We start from the raw sequence: 27,402 nt of genomic DNA, 5'->3' as shown, positions 1-27,402 counted from the left end.
GTTAGCTCTCTGGCTAACATTCTTTTTGAAGCCTTTAAGGTTCCACTTAAAGAAAGCTGATGAAAGCTTTCTAATGCTTCTTTCTTTTACCTCACATGATTTCAATTCCCTCCCCCTGCAAAGGCAGCAAGTACCACAGACATGTCCATCTCTATCAGACCACCTACAGTCTCCTTAAAAGGTGACTTCTTGTAATGAAAAGAAATTTCTCCTGATCCTCTAGAACAGCTTTTACTGTAACTTCCTTCTGAATTGCCAGTATTTTTCTACTGATACTTAGAATTACCATTACCCAGTAAAGGCTTTTTAATCCTCATGGGAAGATCACAAAATATAGTCTCAGACAAAAGGTTAATAGTCACTCTTATTTAACAGCTTCACCATTTTACATTTAGGTAACCTGGAATTTAAGTTTACCTCCAAAAAGCCTCCAGAATATCTTATGTTTTGCTAGTTAACCTGATAAGAAAAGTGGACGTGAAAGAATTTATTTACCGAAGCTTTATTTACATGCACAAATACTTAATAACAAGTAAAAACAGGTGAGCAACTTGTACACACATGAATCCACTTCAACGGCAGCTAAAGTTTTCTCTAGACCTACAGCAATTTGCAAGATTCAAGTCTGATAGCCATTGATTATGAGAGGATATCTGGGCACTGCTTGTACAACAATTCACTTTCTGCATGTCTACTCTTTTTATTTAACTTTTTCTTTCTCAACAGCTCTGAAGATTTTTATTATAGCAGAGGGAGCAGCTTCTTAGCACCTTTAAATTTTGAATGATCTGAATAAAATAGTCATTCCTTCCAGCCTTTTCAGGGAAAAAGTGTGACCCAGAGCTTCCAGTGTTACATTTTCAGGCATCTGGGATTGGTGTCATTTTTTTGCCTATTCATCTCAAAATACAAATTCACTCATTTTCCAATACTGTGGCAGAGACATTAAATTACAAAATTTAAACACTATTTTGCTTGCTTTGTTTTCAGAGAACAGACCAGTAGCTCAGAATTTCGTATGTACTCTGTTAAAAGCTTTATCTGAAGGAGGGTATCCCAGTCAGTTCTGACATCACAAAGCTTTTCTTCATGAATTTTAGAGTTCATTTTTAATTTGAACCCTCAACTGAGAGATGCAAGGAGGAAGGATAAGAATATTTGTAGCAGAAATAGCTTCTACATCTCTGCTAACCATCTTTGGATAAGATGTACTAATGAAAGCATAACAAAATTTTATGTAAGGTTCCTAAACAGAGTAATATCTGTTTCATTTTCCACAACATATAACAAAATATCTATTAGTTAAATTTATAGATATCAGTTAAACTTCTCTCAACTTAAGCTAAATATAAGCTACCAGAATGGCTGAAAGAAAGTATTTAAGTCTTATATTTTTTGGAATACGGATTTCATTTAGAAGATATGAGTGCACTGATAATAACTTTGAAGTAAGTCCTATCTGAAACACACGCATAAGCATATTTATATAAAATGCATTTCTGACAATTGCTTAGAATTACATTTCTATAACGTACTGAGCATCAATAAAGGAAGCACTGCCCAGACTTACCTATGGAGATTCTGTACCAACTGACCTACTTGCTCAGGGAACTGTCACAAATTGCAGTATTTTTCAGCCCAGATAGCTTCAAAAATACTTCACTCTCTTCTCAGTCCATGCTTCGGGACTGGAAAGTCTTACAAACTGCCTGAATCCTTAAACCCTTCAGTGCCAAGATGCATAGCCCCATACCACTAGGAAAGACTGCAATTTGATCTTTAGTAGTGATAGCCCACATATTAAGTGCTCAGCCTCATTTTCTCCAGCCAATGTAGTTTTTAAGGAGAAAACTACAACTATAAGCAAAATCAACTTCATTGGGAGAAAGTCGCAGTCAATTTATAACAGAACCATTTACAACCGGTTCTACTACAAGCCTTTCCTGTTTACACAAACGGTGTGTTCAGAGGCTTATTCCCTAGGGTATTAAACTGCCCCTTACTACCGGCGGCCAGCACGGCCGAGCACACGGCGAATCCCATTTTTCCGCGGGGCCTCGCCCCTTGAGGGCCCGAGAGCCGACGGGGTCGCCCGGGCAGCCCCTGGCCCGGCGCGCGCTAACAGGGCCGCCGTGCGCGCGCAAAAGCGAGCGGCAGGGGCGGCCCCTCAGCGCCCGCGCCTCTTCCTGGGCGGGGCCCGCGCCCCGCGCCGGTGCCGCCCTACACACGGCGGCCCAGCTGGCTCCATATGAGGCGCGGCTCCTGGGGAAGCAAGAGATCTCCACACGGCAGGCAGGCCGGAGGCCCCGCCGGCAGGGGCCGCCCGTCCCTCCGAGAACTCTTCTGGGAGCAGTCGAGTGCTAGAGCGCCCATCCGCGGGGCCGCTCCGGCCGGTGGCGCGCGCCCCTCTCGGTGGGCGGGCCCGCGCCCCCGGGTGCGCGCGGTGAGGCTGGGCAGGCGCCGCCATGATGAACAGCGGCGGGATCGGGGTCCCGTTGGGCTTCCCCTTGGGCCCCACGTCCGTCATCCAGGTCACCAACCTCTCCTCGGCCGTGACCAGCGAGCAGATGCGGACGCTCTTCGGCTTCCTGGGAGATATTGAGGAGCTGCGTCTCTATCCCCCGGAGTAAGTGGGGCCCGTGCAGCCCTCCACAGCGACGGAGACTAGGGATGAAGGAGAGACGCGGTGGGGCCAGAGGTGGCGGGAAGGGCAGGGGCAGCAGGGCGGACGCGCCATTTTGAGTGCGGGCACCAGGGAAGCGTCACGTGGTCCCTCCCCTTTGTATGGCCTGAGCAGCGGGGAAGGAGCTGCGCCCGCACTTAAGATGGCGGCGCCGGCCGTTTTCCGTCTTTCCTAAAAAGCCGCTTTCTGTGGCCTGTCTCTCTCCTCGCCCACGCTGCGTTCAGGCCAGCTAGAACGAGGAGTTCCAGGCCCGCCCTCGCTTGACTGCCTTTATTATTCTTCTTTTTCCCCTTCTGTGCTCCGAGAAGGCGCCATTCGAACAGAAGCCAAAGTAGCTGAGGTTTTGCAGAGGGAAGGAACCTGACTTTTGCTCGCAGTTGCCCCCAATAAGACTTGTGCAGTAAATTAGTCACGGGCGTCACATCTCTCCCTAAATTACAGCGTTTCGCGTGGTGTCAGCGGTATGCGAGGGGTACGCTCAGGTGGGAGATGCAGGGGCTTGCAAAATTACAGTGTTACCTTTCCCAGGAATGATCGACAGAAAGGGGGAAGAATCGAAATTTTTTTTTTTTCTCTCGAGGCAGCAGTTGTACTAGGAAGCGAATAACAAATGTGCCTTGTCAAACCTTGTGTTTTCTTAGAAAAATCGGAGTAGTGGAAAGGAGAGGGCATTATTAGCATCCCAGTACACGAACTTTGATACAAAAATGCTTAGGCTAACAAAACTTCGATTTGCAAAAGAGAATAGCCAGAAAGTTGATGTTTATCCTTTTCATGTAGCTACGTAACATCTGAATATGTTTGAATACCAGCCATTCAGAAAAAATAAATATTTAATATGTAAAATATGCTTAAAGTAAGATATGCCTTACTGAGAGCTATATGGTGGATTTTTTTAGGGTTTTCTAGGGCTTTGTCCTGGACTTATTCCGTGGTTGATTCTTTATATTTTGGGTTTTTTCTTAACGGAATATATTTTTTTGCTTCAGCTGTTGTTCTTGTCTTTTACTTTCATTATACAATAGGTTTTAAGGGAAATGGGGGCTTTCTTGACATTCGTACACAAGTAATGGTTTTGCCAGTGTGTACAATTTTGCCGGGGTGTATATACACACAAAATACAAAAATCTAGTACTACAGTAGGGAATAATTCGGGAATGTCAAGGTTACAATGCTGATGAATTCAGTTTTCAGAGATAGGATGGAGGATTGTGATTACCTGTTTTACTCTTGGTTTTATTTACTGTTATTTATGCATAAATGTTGGAAGTATGGTTTTCCTTGCCTCATACTTATGGATATTTGAACTGACTTCCAAATTCCTACCTTGGGAGAAAATTAAGTATTTATTCTAATGCCCTTCCTTAGAAACAAAAAAAATGTCTCCCGTTGACTTTCTGAAAATTTCTTTAAATAACATTGTGATAAATTAATAAAACAGTATTTCATTGACAAGTGAATGGGAAGCAAAGGTGTCCCATACAAAATGTAGGTCACTGTCAATCTGCAGTAGAGTTAAAACTGAGGCCGGTTTGCAGGATGTGACAGGTCTTTCACCTTGGGTGTGTACTCCAGCATGCTAGCCACTGACACAGCCTAGCGGTGTTTTTCATTTTAGCAGGACACCCTTGTGATTGGATTCTTAGTCCCACACATGCACAGAAAGTCCCATACATTTGTCACCCAGTTGAAGTCTTGTCTTTCAGAGTAGCTTTTGAAATTACATGTGTAGCAATGAGCCTTCAAATGTGGCCTTAAAAGGACTTTCGAACAGATAAATGTTGAAAAACTTACTGAGCAACAATTGGGTTTTTGCAGAATGAGTTGTTTGAAAGCAGGGAGTTATAAACTGTCTCTATGAAGTGTGGAAAGACCTGCTTTGTGATACTGCTTGCTTCTGAATGGTCTGGAGTCGTTTTGGAAGCTAGAACACTGAGAACAAACTTCTGGTTTAACCAAAAGCTGGATGATGGGCTGGTTTGTCATAACCTTTGGCTAGTCAAGGGCGAGACTGGATTGGCCAGGAAGCTCCGCTCTGGTTGTGACCCAGTAGGTGTTGAGAGGTGGAGACACAGGCCATAACCAGGCCTTGGCAGTGGGGCTTGGGGCTCCTCTAGCTTGGAGCCTGAAAGTGTTCTGTTCATGAACCAGAGTATCTGGGCAAAGCCTAGTTTAGCGTTGAGGGGTGCCACCCAAATCACTCTCACTTGTATACCTTAACCACTCTGACACAGGTGGATGGGCCACCATCACTTAACCAAGAAAAGGGACATCTCATCTGAGAAAAGGGCTCGTCATCTCTGTGGTGAAATAAATAGACACTGTTTTATCTTGCAGTGACAGCAATATAGGTGATGAGGCTTCTGAGGCGAAACACGCACAGCCTTATTTAAATTGAGGAGCACTATTACTCCATAGTATTCTGTTTTAATTAGTTACTAATTTCTGTCATGTCCTCCACACCTCACACACCCCACCTCCCTGCCCCCAAAATTTTGGACACTTAGAGATATACACTGTAGCCTTTTCTTTGGGTTTCTTTTATTACTGTAGATTTCTGAATAGATCGTTTTTAGCAAATACTTCAGTTGATTTTTATCCTATTACGAGATGAATGTTGCTGTCTTTTTACAAAGGGAAACAAAAATGTTAGAAATGTCCAGATATTATTTAGTTATTTATTTCCTCTTAGTATTTTTTCTGTAGAGACTACCTGAATTTTAGTTACTTTCAATCAGAGATGTATGAGTTGCTTTTTGACAATAAGGCTGTGTAACCTAGGAAAAAGATCATGAGTCACCCTCAATTCAGCCTCAGTAAAGGCTAGCAAAAAAAAAAAGCAGCACAAGGAATTAGAATAGGACTTTACTGTTCTAGGGAAGCCTTCTTTAAAAGGCTGATGGGAAGATTTTAGAGGCCCCCTTCATAAAAGGAGAGGACTCCATCATGTTAAACCTTCTAGAATTTTAGATCTGTTAGATCTTAATCGTTTCCCTCAATGCAACTTTGATGTGTTTTTAGTAGAGATGATCATCTTTTAGAGAATTTTTCCTTCCTTTGGAAAATACTAGGTATCAAGATATTTTTATAGGGCCTCATTTGCACCAGTATTCGGACATCTAATTTTTTAAACATAATGTCCACATAACTTTTGTGTTCTAAATCAGAGAATATTGGAGAGTAAATCTTACAAAAACACACAGTGCAGATTCCATAGAAGTTAAAATTTATAAGGATTACTGGGGGGGTCTGAAACTGCCTGGAGCAGAATTATATTTTTGAGTTGGCAAGAAAAACAAAAAAGAAAAAAGACCCAGGAGATACTAGAAGTTGTCAGGCTGTGTTGATCATAGAACCTTCAGTGGTGGCTTTAGCCATTTGGGTTATAACACTGAGGAGTGTATTTAAAAAGATCAAGCAAGAACCATACAGTGACAACAAAAAAACCCAAGACACCCTCACCTTCCTCCCCTTAGAGTCCTCTCCCCCAGCAAACCAAACAAAAAACTACTTGTGGCCGTAGAAGTCTTGTAAAGAAATCTGTGGTAAATGCAGTTTCTCTAGAATACTGAAAAAGTCACAGCTGGCAGTCTCCTTGATGATGGAAACTGGTCTCAACAGCTTAACCTTAACAGCTGGCTCAGAAGCTATTCTATGCAGTTATTTCCTTCCTGAATGTGGACTCTCGAAACAGTGAAAACATTAGCCACTGCAAAGGCAGAAGAAATTTAGTTAGCTTGTAATATTTTTCTAAATTGTATGAGGTCAACTTTCATGTTTACATGTCTTCCACTCCTTGTTCAGTTTTTTCTCCACAGTGTTGTCTGTTCTTACAGAATTTTCCATCACAGATGTTTCTGAATGCCATTCTGAATTTACCCATCTCTAGATACTGTACACTGGTATCCTGTTAGCCAGAAACATAGTAGTTTGCCTGCCTCAGGCTTACTTTCTTGGTTTATTTTTGTAATTAATATGATGAGATAATGTGTCTAAAACTTTTGATTTGTTTTTGAATCCTGAAATCTAATAGGATTTCATAGAATAACTGGGGAAGCAAATGCTCGGAATTCGAGGGGACTCCAGGATAGGTTGTATTAAACTTGAACTGTTGCTGGTGCTTCCAGAAATTTGACAAGTGTTTCCATTTTGGTTGAGATAGGACCCGGGTGAAATAGTCTATGCAACATATTTTCCATTATTTCAAATGAGAATTGCTGATGTTCCAGCAATATTGTATTGTATTCTCTATTTGAATATTTTACCTGTACTTCTTCGTGTGAAGAAATAAGCTGTAATAAAAAGGTTACAAACCTTGACTAGGGAATCCATTTTTAAAGCAAACTTTTGTGATTTTGCTCAAGATTGCAATGTTTGCATGTTCTCTGTTGGCATACTGTGTAATGGAAAAGTGAACTACAAATTTTCTTCCCTTTTGTAGCAAAATGGTGAGTTGCTCCTACTTTCTCCGGTGTTACTCCATGCTACATTGTGCCAAACTTCACAAATTTTAAAAATATTTTTTGTTACAATAGTCATCTAAGACCTAGTATTTGAAAGCCCTCTCAAGAACTGCTTTTTTCTTTGTAAGAATTAATAAAACTACTTTTGTGAAAGCCGTAGAAAGAATATTGATTATTACAGGCTAATATCTAAAGGACCCACCAAAAAATGGCAGGGTTTGTTGTTTGACTTGTGATTGTCAAGTAAATATGCTTCTTAAAATGGTAATTTGAAATGTAGTGTACTGTGTTGTGCAGCTAGATAGTAAGAAAAGCTGCTTCATGCTTTTTTCACTGGTATAGCAAGTTGGCAAGTTAGTAAATTTCTATACTTGAGGCTTTCTTTCATAGGAGAATACCTTTTTTTTTTTTCCCCCCCCTAAGGAGTAATAGTTAAAAATACAAGTATGCAATTGTGACTAATGGTTATTTTTTCCTTTTATCTTGCAGCAACGCACCTCTTGCTTTTTCCTCCAAAGTATGTTATATTAAGTTTCGTGAAGCATCGAGTGTTGGTGTGGCCCAGCATCTAACTAACACGGTTTTTATTGACAGAGCTTTGATAGTTGTGCCCTGCGCAGAAGGTTGGTATTACAGATATTCTTCTGTAATGTTGGTCTTTGTTGTGTCTGTTAATTGTTTTAAGCTTTTTATGTAAGGTGATGCTCTGTTATTTTATTTTATTTTATTGCTTTTTGGAAAAAAAAAAGGCCTTGAAACAAAATTGAAAATTGAATTAAGAAAAACCCAGTTACACATGTTCATTTGAAATTCAGCATTAGCAAAAAGATAGTTGGTTTAAGTTACCATAGCTCAGGTTTCCATAGTTATTACATATTTTGAAGGAAAAGAAAGGAAAGTAATTCCTTTCACTATGATTTGTATTGGCAAGGGTATTTGCACACAGAGTTCTCACTGAAGTCAATGGAGCTCTGAAGAGATCAGGCAATTTCCTGACACATAACACTGCAGTTTGAATCTTAATGTATCACCTTGCTGTAGAGAATTTTTGACTGATTTGTGCTTTTTAAAAGATACTGATTATTTCTGCGTTTTTTTAGAGTGAATCTCGATTTTGTCTTATAGATGTGATATATTTATTTTGCCATTTTAGAGTCATCTAATTGAAGATACTTGGCATTCAAAATACTGTTTGAATAGAAATGTTAATCTGCTAGTTTAATTTTTACAAAACAATTTTTCCTTCTTGTTACTGTTGAAAATGTTACTTCACGTGCCATAAAAAACTTTTCTTGTATATACTCATACTACTTTTTTGTTTCGGATGTCTGTTTGAATATGCAGTGATCTGTCCAGAATGCTCCCATCATAAAATGTTCTTAAAACTATTAATGAGATAAAATACTTGATGAATACTAAGTTGACAGGTGTTCCTTTAACTACCTCTGAGGCCATGCTTTTACAGATGTGTTGAGTATAAGACAGTTTATGTTGTTACTACAAGCATCCTAGATTTGAATACAGATACATGAAGCAGGGTCCTGTGGTAGGCATATCAATAGAGTTAGGCAGAGCCCCATTGACTTCATTGGGATCACTGTGGAATTTCGTCTCTGACTGGTGCTGGATCTATTGCCTCTTTAGAATGGAATCATTCTAGCTGATGAAGTGAACCTGACTTTACTTTAAACTTGCTGTTTTGCCATGAACAGCAATATGTAGAGTGATTGAACCGTAAACTGCAGCAGATCAAGAAATACCTCTTATTAACACGTCTAACTGCAAGAGTCAGGTTTTGATTCAAAAAAAGTACTGTTGACTCCTTTTAGTTTGTTAACAATGGTCCCAGAGTACCATTTTTTGGCATGTTTGCTGCATCATATCCAGATAGTGTGAGATGTGTGCTGCTGTAATATTCATCTGGGACATTCTTAACGAACTGGCAAGTCTCCAAAATTTCCTAAACTATGAAAATACCTTTACTAAAGGCCATATTGGCCTACAGTGTACTGCCTATTCTTGTAGCTTTCTTAGGCAGGTCATACAGCACATACATTTGTCTTTGTAAAGCCTAGGTTTTTAGTTCCTTTTGTGTCTTGTTTTGGGGGCTCTTTATTTTCCTATTTTTGACTTGTTCTTAAACCACAAAGAGAATATTGCTGTATACAAAGAGAGTATTGCTGTATGCACTGGAAACTATGGAGAGGCTAAGGAGACCAGAGTCTCCAATTGAAGAATGGCCCCTAAATAAATAGACTTAAGATTGTTCAGAATCTTAGTTTTAAATTTCATCAATAAGATCTTAACGTTGGTTCAGTACTGCCAGAGAGGGAGATGGCTGCCTAATGAGTGAGCAACACTTCCTGTTTTTTCTTTTGATGAGATCACTGCCTGACATGATATGGCAACAGGCAGGTAAAGCTACATTTTCCTGTGTCTTTTGTGGCAGACAGTGAATGAAAGGAGAATAAATGAAAATTGTGACAAATCTTGTTCCAGCTCTTTTCATAAGTGTCTAAACAGGCATTTCTGAGAAAACATTGTCACTGTTCAGAATCATTCTGGACTCCACAGAAATGTATGCATAATTAGGTGAACAAATGATTGGGTTTCGAGGTCGCTTTTTTTAACGTCAGAATGCTGTTCCCTGTAACTTTATATCAAAATCAGTAATTTATAAAAAGATGTGAATTTACACAAATTTAACTTTCTGATTAATTTATTGTGTGGAATAAATATGGCTTTGGTGACCATGGCACAAGGGTTTTTTCACTATGTATCATATGACACACTGTTAATGGAATCAGTGGAGTGGATCGGGTTTTAAAAGTAGTGATGGCTTTTTGTCCTAGCAGGAGGTAAAATTATACCATTGGCCAACATTGCCGGTAATAAAACATTTAATGTGTGACGTTCAATGTAGAGGAGAGGTAAAATGGAAATCTGAAAGCCTGGTTTAAAAAATAGAATAAAATCTGAAATTTGGAGTGTATTTAAACATAGGTAAATCAAGAAGGAAATCACTACAGAACGAAATCAATGTAAAGTATGTGACATTTGATGAACAATTTAATAAAAATGTAATTGCAAATGAAGTAAGATTATTAAGATGTGAAAATATGACTTATATGTGTGTATTGGTAGGTTTTTTTGTTAAATGTACTTTGAAAATGCAAAGGTTGAAAGCTAAACAAAGATGCCACCCTAATCTTTCTAAATTTTATATCCACATTATCTGGTAGATGGATTTTGACTATTAATTTGGTTTTGTATGTTTTCTCTGTGTGATATTTGTGCATTATTAGATGACTAGACTGGCCAAGGCAGACCTGTTACACTTGCCTGAGTTAGGCATTGTTTGCCATGCCACTAAACCTGCCGCCAAGTGAAACCTTCATGGGGGAAATGAGATCGAAGTCTGACCTGCTGAAGATGGACGCCCTGTCTCTGTTTTTATTTTATTTTGCTTTCTTTCCTTTGTTTCTTTTATTTTTTATTTTATTTTGTCCCTTTTTTGTTTTGTTCTGTTAAATCTCTTTCCCTTGTACTTGTGAACTGGTACTTCAGTTCTGTAAAATGATGTTTGTAAAGGGTTCACAGTGTTTGATTTTGAAGTTGACCTGAAGCTGCTTATGAATGGTGGATGGTATACAGAGAATTTAGAATGTAATTGGGTTTTAATGCTGAATTAAGGATAAATTTGATTTGGAATTCATTGAAGTATCTAAATTCAGCAGATGAGTACATTTTGTCAGAAGACAGGAATAATGAAAAATTTCAGTTTTGAGATACATTCTTCCATATGTTGTGCTTTATGAGTTTGTCTTGGAAAAGGACAGTTGAAATTTAACTTCTGGAGAAAGCAACTTTAGAAAGTAAAGTCGTAATACTTCTCTGCTACTTTCCCTCAGCAGAGTGTTTTATTTTATGTTGCACCAGCTGTTTTAAAAGAAGGCTTACTATTTTTATCTAACATGATGAGTTTAAAGTAATTATTTCTGAAATTGAACTTTTATGAATATTGAATGTCATGAAATATTTGTTTACTTCTAACGCAACCTTGCTCCAGTGAGGTCAGTGGTAGTAAGATTTTATCCTTCTTTTTCTTTTTTTTTTGTAACTTTCAAAAAAACTATTTACCACTCATAAGTACAAATGCAGCCTGAAGTTTTGGTTGGAGTTTATGTGAGACACATTGTCTTCTAACACTGTTACTTGTGGGAAGATTGAATCAGTTCTCTTTGTGTGTGTGTGTGTGTGTGTGTGTGTTTGTTGCACTTTGACATGCTCTAGTGGTGATTATTTCAGGAAGAGGTTTAAAAAACCGCTAAAGTCAGGAAAAAAAGTGTTTTTCCAGTCATCCCAGAGTCTCAGAAGCCCTGGCAGTTCATGCTGGAGTGATTGAGATGGTTCTCATCCCTAAAGAATGTTCTTACTTCTTGTGAAACAGAAGCCCTGAAACAGAAATGGTGGTGGACAAAGTGGCGTGTCTAGTCCTCAGGCATTGCTCTTCCCAGCCAGCTGCACTGGGGTCTCTTGGTTTCACCCCTTTCACCAGGCTCTGTATTGCAGCTGGAAAGAGCTGTGATTTGTGATCTTTGTTGGATTTGGCTGTAACAGTTGGAATTGCCAGTAACTGTAATCTCTTTATTCCCTTCTCCTAAATTCACTAAGATTCATGAGTTGGATCTCATACAAATTAGTTTATTTCTAAGTGTACATGTTCCATGGGTGTAAAATAGCAGGAAAATAATGACCTTTTTTAATATTCAAAGTAAGATTGTGAACGCTTCAGCATTTTTAAAACAAGCAAACTCATTGCAGAAGCACTTTTGGATGTGAGGGTTAACTCTTTAGGTTCAGTATAAAGAGTTGGAAATTAATTTCTTCTGAGCTCTTGAGGAACAAAAATACTGTGATTAGTACTTTGATGCAGATGATTCTGTTTAGCCTTTAGGAAAATGGGATCTAGTATGGACTAGGTTATCTAGGGCTCTTTAATGGTACAAAAAAGTAGCAGTCACATCTATGCCTTTAGGCAACACCGGGACTATGTACGTTTGCTTCCAGATCCTTTTGCAAAGGGAAGAATCAATATATAAATGATTATAGAACCTATAGTTTAGTAAGCAGAAGAGATTCTAAGAAATCTGTGTAAGGATGTGGTATAGATATGGCGTATTTATTTTGACTGCTTCCCTCATCAGAAAATAAATATCTTCCCTTCATTCTTACTCAGATTTTATATGTTCTAAAAATGAAAGTATTATTCTTAAACTGTCGTTGCATCATAACCCGCATGTTTTTGATGTATTTAGTGGGCTTGTATTTCCTTTACAAATACATTTGCCGAGGTAAAACTGCAAAATTTAAAGCTTTTAACTTAAAAGGTTATTTGGACTCACATATTAGTTTTTTTCAAAACTTTTTAAAGAATATGAAGGTAGATACTCAAGATACTGCAGATTTAATTATTTTTCTCCACAACAGTGTTCTGTAGAATTTTTTATAACTTGACCTCGTCTTAAAAACTGTAAAAGTTATTCTGAAGAGACAGGGTCTTAATATGCAGGCAAATTTTCTGGGTTCTGTCTGTAGAAATGACCCTTTCTCATTTTTGAAAACAAAATAAACAAGTCTTTCATTATGGTATGGAACTGACCAGTTTGATTTTGTATTTAAAATAGAACTTTACATTGTTGAAAGATTGAAGTATTCTGGAAATAATGCTGCAAACTTTACAATTTACATATGCATGCTGTTCATTCTGTGCATTGCTATAGTGGTGAACTTACCTGAAATGTTCAGTGGATTTCTTGAACAACGTTTCAGCACTTCCAGCAACGTTTCAGTTATTTCAGTGCTATGATCCGTATACTTAAAGTTTAGGCTTCTACTGAAGTCACTTTATGAACTTGAGTCACTGTCTGTCTTAGTTTTATGTCCTAACTGCGCTCCTGCTTGAAAGGGCTAAACGCCTAAGCATTTTGTAAGTTTACCTGGTTAAGTGTGTATTGAATTGGCTGTTTGTGAGTGCATACTTAAATTAGGCATATACTTATGTACAATAGTGACCAAGGATCTCAGTTAACATGCAGGCACACCGCTACCAGAGCCATTTCTGCCTTTGGATTTAATTGTGCTTTGTCTCTTGATCCATAGAATCCTGCATGAGTAGCTGTTTGATTGCAAGATGCTTACTGTTCTGGATAAGTTCTGGTTCATTAGTCATTTGAAAAGACTTTAATAGACTTTCAGAAGAACTGGTACATAATTCTATGCCTAATTTGCATGCACATCTGCTGGAACTGTATATTCAAAAGCCTGTTAGTAGGCCTGCATATTAGGCAAAGTACCTGATACTTTTGAGCAGTCAGGCAAATCAGGTCCACCTCTCATTGCATGCCTGACTTCAAAACGAGATCTGTTAAGAGTGCTGAACATTGTGGTGGTGGCTTAGATTTGTGCATGTTTTTTAAAAAGCTGAAGTCATTACTGCACAGTTAACTCTTAAGTGCTAATAATTTTCCTGTTTTTCTCCCTTAGATAGCAAAATCAAGTGGTTTCTTACATGTTAAGGAGCAAGGTCAAATTTTAACATAAATAAAATAAATGTAAATAGGAAGCATGAAAAAAAAGGGTACTGTTACTTTATCTGTTCTGTTCCACCCATGCTACATGTAAATTAAGTTTCATTTAGATTTGTTTTGTCATTCAGTCATATCCCAATGTAACCCCGACTTTCCTGCAGATCTGTAGAGCAGGTTTGCAGCACTTGTTTCTTCTCATTTTTTAAAGTACTGTGTTTTCTGTGGTGTCAGTTGGAACTCGTATGGCTAAACCTGCATGGTGTTTTGAAACCTACCTCAAATTTTCCTTTTCAATAAGAATATATATTAATCTTCAGATTCTGGATTTAGATGTTTTGTAGTTAAAATGCGCAGTTTGAATCAAGGCAGGAAACCACTGGCACAGCTTTTTATATATTACTCGACTATTAAAACAATGTTTAAATAAGAGCATTTACTTTATTAAGATCCATAGGATAATAATAAAGGACTCAGTTGGTTAGAATATATACAATTAGGCCAGTAATCTTTTTTCACTAGTTTTTTAGTTTAGTGTTTAATTCTTGTGCCAGTTTTAATCCCTTTGCGTTTCAAATTTAAAATGTACATTTAATTGTAATAATTAATTGTTTAACTATTAATCTTTTGATTTTTGGAGATTTTTGGGGGGTTGATTTAATAGTCTAATCATGGCTAACATTCAATGAAACCTACGTTTAATTCAGATTAGTAGTTATTTAAACTTTTAGCATGATATGAGGACTGATCAGGTTAAAATAGTAGGAAATACCTGTGTTGGGAAAACAGAGCTTGCTTAGCCTGATTAGTTATGATTTTCTCTAATCTCAGTAAATTTGGAGTTAACAGTTTCAGATAAACTGAAGTGACTAGACTGTGAGAGAGTACAAATCTTAAGTTTTTTCTACTCTTCTTTCCTCCACCTTCAACTTCACTTGTAGTATGTATTCTGTGCAGTCACAGTAGTTCAGTAGTTTATTATTTTATGTTTTATTTATTTTTACATTTTAAATAGGTAGCACCAGAGGAATAAAGAAAAGCACAAATTTCAGTCAGCACATCGGTTTTTTCTTTTTTATTTTTCTTTTTTTCTTTTTTTTTTTCCCTTTTTTTGGTTTTCTTTCTTTTACTGATTTGGTTATTTGCCATTTCTGGGGATTAAACTTTAAAAAATGTTCTTCTTTTCTGTATCTGATGTTCTGTGTGCTATTAGTGATGCAGCCAACACGAACGGTTGTCATGTGTAAAACAACTTTCGATCACCGCGAAAACACCGCCCTGGGAAAGCGTCCATGCTTGATATCGTTTGGTTCATGAACGTTAAGTTTCCAGTACAGGTGACCCATAGCTCAAAGTGTTAAATAATTATATACATTATTCAGTTTTTAAAATAATAATCCATTAATGAGATTGCTAGTCTTTGAAGTTTTGCTCACTTTTGTTTTTCCTAATAGAGCAGGGTAAAAGGAAAAACTTAAGTTATTTGTTTCTTTGTAAGGATCTGGTAGATAGATTCGTTGTTATTTATTACATTTTTAAATGCAAGGGTAATTATAAAATCATAGAGTAACATCTGACTAGTGTTCCAACTCTGTGTAATGCTTTCATTTGCTTCTTCAGGTAAAATCCCAGATGAAGCCAAAGCCCTCTCTCTATTGGCGCCTGCTCCTACTATGACAAGTCTGATGCCTGGTGCAGGGTTACTTCCTATACCTACGCCAACCCCCTTGACTACAGTAAGTAAAGTTCATTGTCTGTATAATTTCCTGTTTCCTCTGTTCTCTCGAGCCTTTTCTGTGTACAGGGAGCAAGAACTATCTGGTCCACAGATGTTGCAGTGGGGCTTTAGCTGTCATGACTCTCCTGAGGATTGATCAGAATATGTCCATATGCTTCCTTTGCAGGGCTTTTCTTTCAGATTACTATTTTCCAAAATAGTGGGTAAATACCGGTTTTGGTTCTTGTTCTTTAATTGCCCTCCTACCCTGTAGGGCCATTATTTTGGTCTAGTGGTAGTTATCCACTGACAAAAAATTTATTAAAACCTAAGTTACATTGACACCAGTTCTTCAGAATGTTAAAAGCTGCAGTAGAGACTTGCTCTCTCTGTGGCAGGATTTTTGACTGTTAGACTGTCTAACAATGTTTTCATCATGAAAAATAGAGGAGCTTGGTTCTGTTCTTTTTCCTCCATTCCCGTTTACCCCGTAAGCCTTTCTTAACATCAGCAAGTTGCTGTGGTTTATTGAAGGAAAATTTAAGGCTAAAATAGAGTAGTTTTTTTCCTTTGTTACATAAAAAGGTACCAATGGCTGGTTCAGAATTCCCCACACTTCTTAGATAATTCGTTACTTGAAAAGGCAGTTGCTTTTTGGGTCGAGAAAATTCAAACCAAATTCAAACTCAATGGATCAATTTCATAGTGACTTTTAAGTGACTTCTTATAACATTTTGCAGGACACTTTTCCAGTTCCAAACATGACAGCTGTATTTTTCTCATTCTCTAGGTACGAGTGGAAGAACTTAGAATATTCTTTGCATTTCAACTGTAATTAATCTTGGGTGATTCGTTTGTGCAGAAGATGCTTTATGTGTCCCTTTGATGACCTTGAGTACTGGAAATTCCCTTCTTTCCTTGCTGGGCAAGATCTCAGCCATTCCTTGTCTAGTCCAAATACTTGTTTCATAAAAATAAGAATACTAGCTGTGTGTGAAAGAATCGTACTCAATTTAATTGACTCTATGCATCAGAGCCTGTATATTTTGTGATTAATATATATCCCTGTCCAGATCTCTTTGATATTAGCTGCTAACCCACAGAATACCTTCAGTATGGAAGCTTATTTCTGGGTAAATTTTTCTTCTCTAAAAAAATCTGCTGTGCTGTGACCTTAAAGTATTGCTTATATTCATTTGATCTGTTTTTGCAGAAATGCATCCAGGCAAACAAGTGTTAAGAAGTGGAATATCTTTCACTAGTGCTTGGCTGCAAAGTGTATCCTGTGCTTGTGTTTTCCAGCTCGGTGTTTCACTTGGTACTTTGGGGGCTATACCAGCAGCAGCATTGGATCCTAACATTACGGCACTGGGAGAAATACCACAACCACCAATTATGGGAAATGTGGATCCATCCAAAATTGATGAAATCAGGAGAACAGTCTATGTGGGAAACCTGAATTCCCAGGTAGCTTTTTTTTTTTGTTTCAGTGTTGTGGAAATAATAGCAGGTGTGAAAATGTTATCTATGAATTCTAATCTTACATGTTAAAAGAGTTTCCGTTAGTTAATGGCAACATGAATTTAAATTAAACCCCCTAAATGTTTTTGCTTATTCATGATGTTTTGAATTTTGAAGGTTCGTGTGCCAGTCAGATTAGACCAGCTTTGTCAGAATACCAGAGAATCCACTGTAGGTCAATTAAAGAAACCTACTTCTAATTGTGTGTGTTGATTAAATGTACAGTTCAGCTGTATTAGATAAGCTGTCCTCAAAAGTCATGAGATCATGGTAGCTGTCCCCCACAGCACAGTGCAGTTGCCTAGGTACAGTAAAATATGTCGTACTGGAAGTTGCAAAATTAGCTTAAAATATCTTTCAGTCAGCAGCTTGGTTTTTCGAGGGGTGATCAGATTAATTGAAAAATACTTTCTTTTGACTGATAGCAATGTAAGTTTACATTTTGGGGTTTTCTACTGAGTCTAAAAGTACTAGTGATTTTGATCAAATAAAACAAACTGGAAGCTGGTAGAAAACCACATCAATCTAAATTCTTTAATATTGTTGGGATTTTTTTGTTTTAATTGATCAATAGTCACAATTCGTAGCTTGGAAACGGGCATTTATTTCAGATTAGTTGCCTGAAAAGTGCAAAATCCTATGTAAATTTCTTCTCCTTTTTTTACCTAAGTGAGGAACTAAGGGCTTGTGGCTGCACTATTTAAAATTGTAGAATATTCTTTAGACTAATGGAAGAAAAAAATACATGTTTAAGTTTTGAAATGTAGCTTTCCCAAATTTATGTCACATTGGTAAATATGGTATAATTCCAAAAATCTGTAGCTCTTAAACTACCCAATATATTAGATACGTGGTTTTCATTGCATAATTTACTTTAGCTGAGCTCTTCAACTCTTTCTAGACTACAACAGCAGATCAGCTGCTTGAGTTCTTTAAGCAAGTTGGAGAAGTCAAATTTGTGCGAATGGCAGGGGATGAGACACAACCAACACGATTTGCTTTTGTGGAATTTGCAGACCAAAATTCTGTACCTCGAGCTCTTGCCTTTAATGGAGTTATGTTTGGAGACCGGCCACTGAAGTAAGAAATTAATTATCCATGTGACTGTTGAATGAGAGATTTCTTTGTATATCTGTACACACATTTATGACTTTATGTGTAGCAAAATGCTGTGACATTTTTTTTCAATATGGGGGGCCTGTTGTTAACAAATGAGGACTTTTTATCAACTCCAGTTTCACATTTTGGCATAAATTTCTGTCAATAGAATACATATAGCATAGAGTAAAATACATTTATATTAATCTTGAGGTAGTGTAAGCTACAATAGTGAAATAATCTTTGAAGTCCATAGTATTAAGTAAGTTTGCAGTATGATATATGTAGTTAATGTGGAGATTTGATCTGAAATAGAAAAGTAACTTCCTAGACTTTTACTGAAAATACTGTAACCCAATAATGCTGTGCTGCCCTTCTTTAAAAGTGGTAAGATTTCACAGTAATAAAATGCACTTTGTATACTTGGAACAGATGAGTGTTACAAATCTATAGCTTTGCTAAACTTTTTAAGTTTTTAATTGTACATGAAGTTGAGATGGTTTCCTTTCTTAGTTGTTTTTCATTTGCCCTGTTCAAATGCTTAAGAATGAATGTTTTTTATTTTTGTTTAATCTAGGATAAATCACTCCAATAATGCAATAGTGAAGCCTCCTGAAATGACACCACAAGCTGCTGCCAAGGAGCTAGAAGAAGTGATGAAGAGAGTAAGGGAAGCCCAGTCTTTTATATCTGCTGCTATTGAGCCAGGTAGGTATATTGTGTTCATTACTGAACAGGTGCATTCTGTGTTTACTTTGGTACACATTTCTAAGAGCATTTTCAGACACAAGAGGAGGGTATCCAGAGGAATCTCGTACATGTGGGGGGAAAAAAAACAAAATAATCAAAATTCTGTTCATTAATCTAAGCAGTGGAATGAAGTATTTTATTTCATCATGTCTTGTTTTAAGATACATGTTCACTGAACGTTCTCAAACATGCAAATTTAATACTAAATCAATACTTAATGATTGCACTTTTTAAGTTAAGAGGACTTGAAAACATTTAAATGAAAATGCTTTATATTTTTTTGTTGTCCTTTAGCACCCTTTAATGCCATAGTGTTACAATCAGAGTGAGCTAGCTTGGTTCTGAAAGCAGTAATATTATGCTTTCCTTAACTGCAGCAGGTTAATTTGGTTTCATTTTCATGCTAACTCAAGGCTGTATGCATCCTCAAAGTAAATGGGATCAGAGAATGAGTCTGGGATAAATATTAACATTGTAGAGCTTTTCATCAGATTGTTTCCCTGTTCCCTGTTAACACTGAGATGCCAACTCAAGGAGGAAGGTGGGATTGTGTTGAGAAGTTAGGCAGACATTCCAGTGGTGATTTATGCTGGCTTAAACTTGATTGCAAAGCCACAGCATAAAAAAAGAAATCACAGCTTAGTAAACTTCCTACTTCATTTCATCAGCAACCTTTTGCCATTCTTCTTACTAAGTGACCCAGTGTTATCTTGTGTTGGTTAGTGCGGACTCTTGAGGGTTTTGGCAGGGGGATTATTTTCTGTTGTATTTTTTGGTTAGTAGTAAAATAACTGTCACTTTATCACTGTTAAGGAACAGAATACAAATTAGACTCTGAACCATGGTGAGCTCACTATAAAGTTTTCTGTTGACTTTTTGGCCTTTGGTCAGACTTTCTAGCCTGTTCTGTTAATCCTTTCCTCCTACAAAACAATGAGGAATAAAACTTGAGTATTTGTACAGTGTTTGAAATATCTAAAAATACAGTCAGTAATACTTATATTTTTTGCTTGTTTTCAAAATTATGCCCTCTGAATTTACTCTATTCTTCCCAAGTTATTAAAAAAATAAGGTGATTTTATTAAATAATAGGCCAAAAGGAGGACGTGTTATGATATTGTGCATTGTGGCAGCAACATAAATCCCATTTGTAGTAGAGCTAGCTGTTTATAATTATCTGGTTTATGTGTACTGCTGCAGGATGGCTGCACTCAACGAGTATATGCAATGACTTTCTTGGATGTTTCTGAAGGATATTTGCAAAGAAGGAAGATGTGCAGAGAGTAGGCCCTTGCAATATATGTGGTATATTCCACTTGTGCCAGATTGTTAACTGGGATCTTTAAATGTTCTGAGCTTACACTGCAAAGTGGTTTTTTCCTCTCAGAGTCTGGAAAGAGCAGTGAAAGAAAAGGCGGTCGATCTCGTTCCCATTCTCGTTCAGAATCCAGGTCTAGCTCAAAATCCCGATCTAGGAGGAAAAGATCACACTCAAAACACAGGTAGGTATGCTTTTTGTTTCAGACTAAGATCATACTGAGTTTTTTTGCACGGTGCTGGTTACTGATATTTTTTAGTTACAGAAAAGTCTTCCTGTAGAGACTACTAACTTGCACTCAGCAGATCAGCATAGCCAGGAACTTTGTTTCTGAAAAGATACTCTTTTCTTCTAAATCCTAAATGCTTTTAGGATTACTTTTAGTTAAGACACTAGAAGGCACTACCTGTGCCATGTAAAATAATAAGTTCTCTGGGTTTTTTGTACATTTTGTATTTCTGTACATTAGACCATGTAGCCAAATAATGTTTTGTGACCTGTATTTTAAAGAGAAACCTGCATTTTGTGGATGGAACGTAGAATTTATTTAATTTATCCTGAGCAGATAGGCTGGCTGGTTTTTGGTATAGAATTCCTATTGGCCACAACTTCTAAACATTGTGTTAATAAATGCAGTGTTTTTATTTACTGTCCTGAAAATGTGAAGCTATGTTTTTAAAAAACATAGGGAAAAGGCTTCATGGACAGTTTCTCATATTTCAGGTTTTGTTTGCTTTGCTTACTTTGTTCAGTTCTGAAAGAGTAAATTACTAGATCATTCTCGAAGTATAACTGTTAAGTTTTTTTTCTGAGAATGAAACAGCCTTGTTCTGTGAGAATTTTAAAGGCTTCCCAAAATCGTCCAGATTCTTTCAATGTCAGGAATACCTTCTGAGAACCTAGGTAAATCAATCTAAAAATACTTGATCATGTTGAGGATAAAAAGAAAACCCCAACATTTGGAATGTTATTTGATTGCTTACACTTTTAAAAAGTGAGTGTCATCCATATTACAGCAACAGCTCTGATACATCCTTTCATTCATGTCTTTAAACAAGGGTACTAGGATGCTTGTTAATACAGAAAATCTGGTGAGAAGGAGTTATCATCAATTATTCTATCAAATAAATATAGTACAAATGCAGGCTTCAATTTTGCAATAACGGGATACCACAGCACGTCTTTTCTAATGTCTTCAAAATGTTAGATACCTTTTTAATGCGAGAAGGACCATTTGGTCACTTCTTTATTGCTTGCTTCTCTGCTGTGTCCCCAATTCAAGGCATAATGGAAAAACAAACTGGTTTTTGTGTAACAATGCAGTAATTTCAGTCCTATCTTGTCTTGGCACAAACCAAGTGGAATTTTAGAACATAAGTTTTTCTTTTTTTAACTGTGGAAAACGTGTTCTTTAAACAAATGTTAGTTACTATATTTTATTTTGTTTTGTTAAATTGTTTAATATTGCTACTGACAGTTTTGAGAACATGTAAAAAAGCTAGTATGACCTGTTGAGGCAGCTTCATCCATAAAAATTAACTATCCTTATTGCTTCCCTGTTTTTCTGTTTTTATATAACATAATTTTCATCTCTGTGACATAAAATTTATTGAAGGTTGTGCTTTGGTTCAGTTGTAATTAATTGGCCTTGCAATTGAATTTTATTTCCCTGCTGATATGGAGAACAAAGCTATAGGTAAAAAATGGCTTACTCTTTTCTTGGTATATATTAGTGATGCCATTTGGGACTACCTAAAAACAGAGACCAGACAAAATTAAGAGAATAAATAGCAGTTACATTTATTGATGGGCCTTCAGGTACATTTAGGGCAGACAAAGTCCCCCTGCCAGGGGCTGCACCTAAAATGGTTTTCGCACTTAAAAATTTGGTTCATTTGCATATTGGGGTTTAATCTTTCAATTACAGCTTCAGGTAATTTACCCCAAGTTTGCTCTCCCCCAAACTTACTTTTGTGTACATTTCTCAGGGCCTGACAAAGTAAGGTGTCCTTGATTCCCAGGCCTAGAGAGGAATTTTTTTGTCTGGCCAGAATGGGAAAGTAGTAGCTAACACTGTATATGGCGTTATACACTAAAGAATTGCAGGATTACAGGATGTATGGGAACATAAAAGCTGAAATCCTAAGGCACCATTACACTGTGTGTCTTGAGCTGTGGAAGGTAGGTGCAGCAATTAATTTTTGTACTTCACAGTTCTTCAGGTTTTATTGAGTAATATACGTGAGCTTTCTGTCTGTGGTAAGTTAAACTTCATAGTACCTTGTGAAGCAAAGTATCTAATGATGTGGGTTTTTTGAAACTTAATGTGCAAATTCATCTTTTTATTTTTGCTTCCCTGAGGAAAAGGGTCTTCCAAAAATAGGGAGTATTTTGGAAAGAAAGTTAAAATGCTGTATTCATCAAATCTGCATAAGCCATTTTTTTAAAACAGAGTATCTGCACTTTAATTGCAACTAAAATCCATGCTAATAGATTCTTTTATCTGGAAAGGTAACTTGACTAAAAGCTGCACCACAGATCATCAGGGTTTTTTAGGAATTTAAATTGTAAGGATGGAGAACAGTGCAAAAAGAGATTGTTGCAGCCAAAGTCATCTTTGTTTGATGACTAAGACTTCAGTAAGTGACTGGGTCTGGAAAGGAAATAAAATGTAACTGATTACAGTCTGCTAGAAAGTGTCAATCAGATTTTATCCAGTGTCATTTCGTAAGGACAATTGCTGTAAATTATATTAACTTATATTTTCCAGATTCATGGAGGTTATTATGAAACACTGGTATAACTTAAATCGTTTCAAAGTAGAGCATTTACATCTGGTGATGTGCATGAAGTATCCATATTTGTAAAAATGCTTGCAAACAGTATGTTATTAAGGTATCATTCCTTAAGGTGTGATACAATACTATGTGGTGACGCAACACATGTATACTGTCATTTTGTTGGCTGGCTTCATTTGTATGAAGTTTCAATATTAAAATATTCTTCTTCTGGCATTCTTAATTTAGAAGTAGGTCTGGCAACAGATCTCTCTCAAGACACAAGGACAGACGCAGATCCAGAAGTCCCCTGAAAAAGCGATCTAGATCTACAGAAAGACGGAAATCCAGAAGTCGCTCTCGTTCTCGGTGAGTTCTGTTCCACAAAATTGTACTGTTAGCTCACAAGACACAGTTCTTGAAAAAAAATTATAAAACCTTTTAGGCAGTCATAAAGGGTGGAGTCTCATCTGTGGGACAAAAGGAAAAAGTAAATTTTAGTACTGAGTATAGTGGTCTTGGCTAGGATAGAGTTAATTATTTTTCCTGTAGCCTGTATGGTGCCTCCAGGGGTTAAATGATCACGCTGAGGCACCTGAACTTTGATAGTTTCATCTACATTTGTACTAACATCCAAACTGACTGAAAAGAGTAATTTTGTCAGACTACAACTGATAGTTAGGGGGTATCCTTTGTACCTTGTGAACCCACAAAAGAATGGATAATGCTAGTTTGATGTGTATCTATTGCGAAGGTTGAATTCAGACTGACCTTGATCCTGTATTGTGAGAATATGTATAAAGTTCATGTGCATGACCTTTTATTCTCATCTTCAACTTTCTCATATGTCAAACAGCAGGAATAAATGCATGTGTCGGTTGTATGGCATATATGTATTTCAGGATGTAATATGTGTGTATTTTATCTAGTTGATTAGTTTTTATGTCTGATCATCTGATCACTAAACTGTAAAATTTTAACAAGATCAAAACGTAATTTTTTGAGGGAGGAAGTAGTGAATAATCTCAAACCAAAAGTGCCTGTGAAAATAGCTTTATGAATAGAAGTCTTGGTATGTTCTTAGTTTCATTTCTGTAATTCCTCTGATTTATTTAAAGGGAGATTTGTACTTAGGTTGTGCAGCTGCCTCTTGTTTTGTGAGACAGGTTTTGTGGGAAAGAGCTGCAGATCTGTGGACCTATGTAGAAGTAAAACTAGGCTGTATAGCTAGCTGGGCTTTATTGGTGGATTCTTTTGATTCTGTTTCTGTTTTCTGGAGCTTCTAGAGACATCTGCTCATTGGAAGGGGAAAGTCCATGAAATCTCTGTGATAACTTAACTAGAAGATATTTCTTGGGAGGCTGTAAGGCTGGTGTTTTGGGGGCTGTGCATTGTTTCATCTTTATGATGTTACATTCCATCTCTGAGGCTCCTAACAAAGTACTAGACAGAACCTGATGGGAATCAAAGTTGTCAGGTCATAGATCATGCAACAGTCTGTTTATTTGCAGTTGAGATGAAGATACAGACAAACACTTCTTCAGTTTGAGGAAAGTTTGAGTGCTTAGGACCTTTCATGTGTGAAGGAGTCTCTTTTAGAATCTGTAAAAATCTAGAATAGATACCGATACCAGGTAACTTCTGTCAGTCTGATTCTTCTTGACACAATAAGGCCTCCTAATCAATTTCTCCTCTACCTCTTTCTCTCTCTGAACAATTGTTCTTTCATTATGTGTCTCTGTGGTAGAAAGGAAAGACAGAGTCTTGCATTTTCAAGTAGTCCTATACTAAAATGTAATCTTCCTACTAAAGATGTTAGCTAAATAGTTTTTGTTTGACTTGATGACTTGAACATCAGATGGAATTTTCCTTACTGTTCTTTTTATGAACATGTATCATACTTCCTGTCCCAAAGAAGCTGTTTGCCTTTCTGCTGTTTTTATTGTATCAGCATTTTTCAGTAATTTTCAAATTCCTAATGACATTGCGAATGGTTGAATTGTCTTGATTGAGTTTTGATCTTATATTTGCCTTTTAAGGGAATACAGTGACATTTTGTCCATGTTTTCTTTTTATTTCTGTGTATTAAGTGTTGTTGGACTTCCAAGCAGTTCAAGGATATCTGTGTGAGAGAAAACTGTAGAATATAAAGACTTCTGTTAGTCAGCTGTCATTATTGGCAGTGATTAATCTGAACACCATTTTATGTGGATACATTTTTATTAAAGAGTGGATTTACAGACTGTAAAGTTTGTCTCTTGACAAAATATAGAAAATTTATATATATATAATTACATAACTGTGAGGTCAAGAGAAATATTCTCTCCATACATAGGAACATCACTTGGAAGATAGTGTTTTAATTTGATTTTGGCCTTCCCTTCTCCAGTTTGGTTTCCAAATTTTGGCTAGCTGTATATAGCTGTGTATTTCCTAGCTATATATAGCTTTCTCTCATTTTAAACAGGGGTGAAAAATTAAAATATTGAAGAATTACTATTTTTCTACAGAGATGCACACTTTATCTTGATGTTTACTAAAAAGTTAGTTGTAATTTTAATTGGAAAGTTCAAAGATGAATTAATGGGTTTGTGTTTGGCTTTTCACAGGGACAAGAAAAGAGACAAAGAAAAGATCAAGGAAAAAGAAAAGGCCAAAGAAAAAGAGAAAGACAGAGACCGAGACAAGGAGAAGGATAGGGATCGAGACAAAGACAGGGAAAGAGAGCGAGATAAAGAGAGAAATAGGGAGAAGGACAAGGAGAGAGATAAAGAGCGAAGCAAAGATAGAGAGAGAGCCCGAGACAAAGACAGGGATAGGGACAAGGATAAAGATAGAGACAAGGAAAAGGAAAAAGAGAGAGATAAGGAAAAAGACAAGGAAGAGGTAGATCAGAACAAAGAAAAAGAAGATCCTGAGAAAGAAGGAGAGAAGGACAGAGAGAAGATTAAGGACAGGGAGGGAGATAAGGACAAAGGAGGGGACAAAGAAAAGGACAGAGACAAAGAAAAGGAAAAAGATGGGGATAAGGAGAAGGAGCGAGAAAAGGAGAGAGATGATAAAAAGAAGAAAGATAAGAGATCCAGAACACCCCCAAGAAGCTATAGCTCTTCAAGAAGATCTCGTAGCTCCAGCAGGTTTGTTTAGAATTTTTCATGCTTGTTTTTTTTTATTTTTTTTTCACTTTTCAGATCAGTGAGGCACCGTCCTAATTTTTATGTATTGATATCACCATGTCTCTTGCTAAATAAATTTGTATTATTTCTGTTTTATAGGTTTTCCTTTAAAGTAACATCTGTATATAAAGTTCGGTATGACACGTGATAGAACAGAGTTTCTTGTTGGGCTGCTGGTGCTTGACTTTCACACAACCATATTATATAAACCTTGAGGACAGTAATGAGATGATTCTTGTGCCATTTCTGTATGTTACAGGCAGCCAAAAGTTCTGACCAACATCACACACATCAGCTTTGCCCTGATGAAAGTTTATGTCACTGTTACATAGTTCTTTCATTACTTACATACTGCAGCATTTTGGTCTGTAGATCTTGCACACAGTGGTTTGCTAATACTTGCCTCTCTTTGGCTGGGTGGCTACTGAAGTGCAGGAAGAAGCTTGTCACTTGGCTGGCTAGCTTTTCACAAGGTGAATGTATCTCAGTTGGAAGAGACACATATGTTGTTTATCTGACTAGATGGCCAGGTGTAAGTTGAAAGTAACATTTCTTAACGCTGCTGACGGTAAGCAGGAAAACAGTAAAGTTAATGTACCTATTGGTTCTGGCTCTGAGGGGAGATGCTGTGAGATTATAATCAATGTGTAAGCGAACTCAGGCGTATTCTAAAACCATTGCAGCTAAGTTAAGTTTAGAAGCATTGGTGGATAAGGTCCTTTCTGTTAGATCAGGAATTAGGGAGTTCAGTAGTATTGTATCAGATTTACATACCAAATTATATCCCTAACCTTGAGATAATGAAGTGCTGAATTCATGTGACAACTTCTACCTATTGTAATAATTTCACTAGACAAAAGCAGAATTCCTGTAGTCCTCAAAATTCATCGGTTCAGAGTTCATAGAAGGCAAAAAAGGGTAATGGTTTCTGAACATTGTGTTACGAGGTTTATGGGCAAAATACTGTTTCTTCCTTTAGCATATGCAGCATCCTATTTAAATGAATGGAAGGTCCACACAGATATACTTCTGTCAGCTTTGAAACCGTTTTTTTCAGCCCATAGGCCTCAGAGTGTTGAATTGGATAAGTCCAGAAAAATATGTAAGGGCTTCACAATATGTAGCTTATATAGGAACCTTGGTGGAAAACCATATTCATAGTGCCAAATTGCAAGTTTGGTTAGTTAGCTGGGTGCTATCAAAAGCTTATACTCTAGTTTGCAATAATTTTGCTCCCCCTTAGGAATCTTACTAGTTAAGAAAGCACTATGGGAAGGTTCCAGTATCATGTACTTGAGCAAAGAATTCGTGT

General features: G+C 37.1%; 1 protein-coding gene across 3 annotated transcripts in view; it reads left to right on the top strand.

The window, feature by feature from the left end:
• Positions 1–2,216: 2,216 nt before the first annotated feature.
• SREK1 (splicing regulatory glutamic acid and lysine rich protein 1) overlaps positions 2,217–27,402 on the top strand; it is a 36,755-nt gene continuing 11,569 nt past the window's right edge. The window contains exons 1-10 of one of the 3 annotated variants that reach the window (XM_088157206.1): positions 7,634–7,769; positions 10,452–13,786; positions 14,947–15,070; positions 15,354–15,469; positions 16,753–16,917; positions 17,873–18,051; positions 18,647–18,777; positions 20,207–20,321; positions 23,164–23,283; positions 25,524–26,051. In XM_088157206.1, the coding sequence (XP_088013332.1) occupies positions 15,407–15,469; positions 16,753–16,917; positions 17,873–18,051; positions 18,647–18,777; positions 20,207–20,321; positions 23,164–23,283; positions 25,524–26,051 (1,301 nt within the window). In that variant the 5' untranslated portion in view covers positions 7,634–7,769; positions 10,452–13,786; positions 14,947–15,070; positions 15,354–15,406. Of the gene's footprint in view, positions 2,627–7,633; positions 7,770–10,451; positions 15,071–15,353; positions 15,470–16,752; positions 16,918–17,872; positions 18,052–18,646; positions 18,778–20,206; positions 20,322–23,163; positions 23,284–25,523; positions 26,052–27,402 lie in introns of those variants that run through there. The other 2 variants (XM_014881399.2, XM_088157205.1) reach the window with 2 other exon arrangements.

Source organism: Sturnus vulgaris, chromosome Z (genome assembly GCF_052056855.1).
Source record: "Sturnus vulgaris isolate bStuVul1 chromosome Z, bStuVul1.hap1, whole genome shotgun sequence".
NCBI classification, from domain to species: Eukaryota; Metazoa; Chordata; class Aves; order Passeriformes; family Sturnidae; genus Sturnus; species Sturnus vulgaris.
The sequence above is the reverse complement of the archived record's forward strand: the minus strand, read 5'-3'. Positions and strand labels throughout refer to the sequence as shown.